At 54.5% G+C, this 2927-nt stretch overlaps 1 protein-coding gene across 1 annotated transcript in view; it reads left to right on the top strand.

Annotated features, from left to right (window-relative positions):
* The first annotated feature begins 1167 nt into the window (after nt 1-1167).
* The window catches only part of PIEZO1 (piezo-type mechanosensitive ion channel component 1), a 143026-nt gene continuing 141266 nt past the window's right edge, over nt 1168-2927 (top strand). Inside the window, exon 1 of the mRNA XM_015417362.1 lies at nt 1168-1338. Within this exon, the coding sequence (XP_015272848.1) occupies nt 1168-1338 (171 nt within the window). The remainder of the gene's footprint in view (nt 1339-2927) is intronic.

The raw sequence follows: 2927 nt of genomic DNA, 5'->3' as shown, positions 1-2927 counted from the left end.
GGCATCTCCAGTTAAAAAGGACCAGGCAGGAGGTGATGGGAAGGCCTCCGGCTGAGGTCAGGAGAGGCTTTGCCAGTCTGAATTAGAACAGAATTGACCTTGATGGATCAGCCATCTGATTCAGTGGAAGGCAGCTTCAAGTGTTGATGAAGCTGCAGCTTCCAGTTGAGTAGAAGAGAAGAAGAAGAGATTGGATTTATGCCCCACCCTTCACTACCCAAAGGAGTCTCAGAGCGGCTGACAGACTCCTTTCCCTTCTCCTCCCCACAACAGGCACCCTGTGAGGTAGGTGGGGCTGAGAGAGCTCTTGACAGAAACTGCTCTTTTTCAAGGACAGCTCTTATCAGAACTATGGCTTGCCCAAGGTCATCCAGCCAGCTGCGAGTGGAAGATTGGGGAATCAATCCCGGTTCTCTCAGATTAGAGTCCGCGCACTTAACCACTACACCAAACTGGCTCTCTGTGGTCTGTGTCCTTGACTTTAGGAGTGGTTTGCTCCATTCAGATGATTGTCCGAATAGTCAGAGGATTCTGACTGAGCGCTGGAAGACAAACTTTTCCTCCTCTCCTCCGGGCCGCAGCCCCACTTCAACAAATGGAGGCCGTGGCTGTGGAGGGCAAGTGCGCACTGTGCTTCCGTTGCCGCGACAAGCTGTGGCTAGCGGGCTGGTCTAAACTGAGAGGCCTGGTCTGGAGCAGAGAATGTGGGTTATGCATCCTTGAAAGAAATAACATGGAGCCATGATCCTCCAAGTCATAGTTGTGGAGGATCGTCCTGCACTGGTGTTCATCTTTGGGGATTAAAATGGAGGAGGAGGAGATGATAATGATTGGATTTATCCCCTGCCCTTCACTACCCAAAGGAGTCTCAGAGCGGCTGACAAACTCCTTTCCCTTCCCTTCCCCACAACAGGCACCCTGTGGGGTAGGCGGGTCTGAGAGAGCTCTGACAGAAACGGCTCTTGAGAGAACAGCTGTGCCAGAACGACAGCTTTCCCCAGGTCATCCAGCAGCTGTGAGTGGAGGAGTGGGGAATCAAACCCGGTTCTCCCAGATTAGAGTCCGCACACTTAACCACTACACCAAACTGGCATGAGCATGACTGTGGCGATTCCCCTGCCATGCCCCCCTTGGCATGCTGCCATCAACAAACTTGCACTGGGCACCATGCAGCACAGCAGCGCCAGCATGGTTGCATTGCTGGAGCGCAGCAGCGCCAGCATGGTTGCATTGCTGGGGGTGGAGGAAGAATCCTTCTCTTACTTCTTTCCCGGAGTTGCTGCGGTGACTCTGGTGTGCCGTGACAAGTGCCAGCTTGTTTTCATTGTCTGGGATTCGGTACCAATTTTGCTGCAGTGAAAATACTACTTCCCTCACGCCCCCTCGCCCTCCCGGGCCTGCCAGATTTGTCCACGGCTGATCTGTACATCGCTCAACTTGGTTTTCGACATCTCTCTGACTTTGCCGGGTTGCGCAATCGGGAGGGAGAGGCGGTGAGCGTGCGGTGCTGTGTGCCCCGAAGGGGATTAGGAAGCTCCAGACCGTCTGGAGAGGAGATGTTCAGGGTCTGGCAGCAGTCCAGCGGCTCAAGCGGAGGTCATGTCGAGTGTGGTTGTCCCACAGGCAGGTTTCTCACACAACAGGCGACCGCTCGAGTTGTGACTTTAGTGGCAGTGTGGGGCCCAGCCTGCACAAGCCAAAACATTGATTGTGGTCAGAGCTGCTCCCTCCCTCCCTCCCCCCACACTCCTGTCTCCACATGCGTGCCTCTTGCCTCAGCAGTGGGCTGTTTTTCCTGTTTTGCCCTTGGGTCTGCTGGCACTCAGGAACCCAGCTGGGCTGAAGAAGAAGAGATTGGATTTATACCCTGCCCTTCACTACCCAAGGGAGTCTCAGGTAAAGGTAAAGGTTCCCTTGCTCGAAAGCCAGTCGAATCCGACTCTAGGGTTGCGGTGCTCATCTCCGTTTCAAAGCCGAAGAGCCAGCGCTGTCCGAAGACGTTTCCGTGGTCATGTGGCCGGCATGACTAAACACCAAGGCGCACGGAACGCTGTTACCTTCCCACCGAAGTGGTACCTATTTATCTACGTGCAATTTCTTGCTTTCAATTGGATTTATACCCCGCCCTTCACTACCCAAGGGAGTCTCAGAGCGGCTTACAAACTCCTTTCCCTTCCCCTCCCCACAACAGACACCCTGTGAGGTAGGTGGGGCTGAGAGAGCTCTTGACAGAAACGGCTCTTGAGAGAACAGCTTGGGTGACTGACCCAAGGTCACACCAGCAGCTGCATGTGGAGGAGTGGGGAATCAAACCCGGTTCTCCCAGGCTAGAGTCGTCCCACTTGACCACTACACCAAACTGGCTCTCTACACCAAGCTTTTGAGGAAGGGGGAACCCCACACAGAACTGCCGGATGGGCCGGCTCTGCAGCTGTATTCATACGATTGGGGAGGGGCTGTGGCTCAGTGGAAGAGCATCCGCTTGGCATGCAGAAGATCTCAGTTCCAGTCCCCAGCGGCGTCTCCAGTGCAAAGGACCAGGCAGGAGGTGATGGGAAAGACCAATTTGAGTAGGCTGCCAGGCTAAGTAGGCAAGACTGAACTTGATGGGCCCAAGGGTCTGAGTCAGTGTAAAGCAGCGTCATGTGTTCCTGTGAGAATCACAGGAGTCCCACAGTGGCGTGTGTGTGTGTGTTTGTGTGTGTGTGTGTTGTGGTTTGGTCTTGAAGGACTGGCAAGATGGCAGATAACCCCCAGTGTCTGCTCCATTTGGAAAGCTCCCTGTGTTTGCATTTTGCCTTGCAGACAATTTCCCTGCTAGGAGTTTTGTTGCAGGTGTATGGGGGGGCAGAGCTCATGGCAGACCTGGCTGGCAGTTTCTGGGTTCTTGGAGTGTGAAGGTGGCCACTGGGGGGGGGGAGCACATT

This window comes from Gekko japonicus, unplaced genomic scaffold (genome assembly GCF_001447785.1).
Source record: "Gekko japonicus isolate JY-2015 unplaced genomic scaffold, Gekko_japonicus_V1.1 scaffold2300, whole genome shotgun sequence".
NCBI lineage: Eukaryota > Metazoa > Chordata > Lepidosauria > Squamata > Gekkonidae > Gekko > Gekko japonicus.
This window is presented reverse-complemented; position numbering and strand designations above follow the sequence as displayed.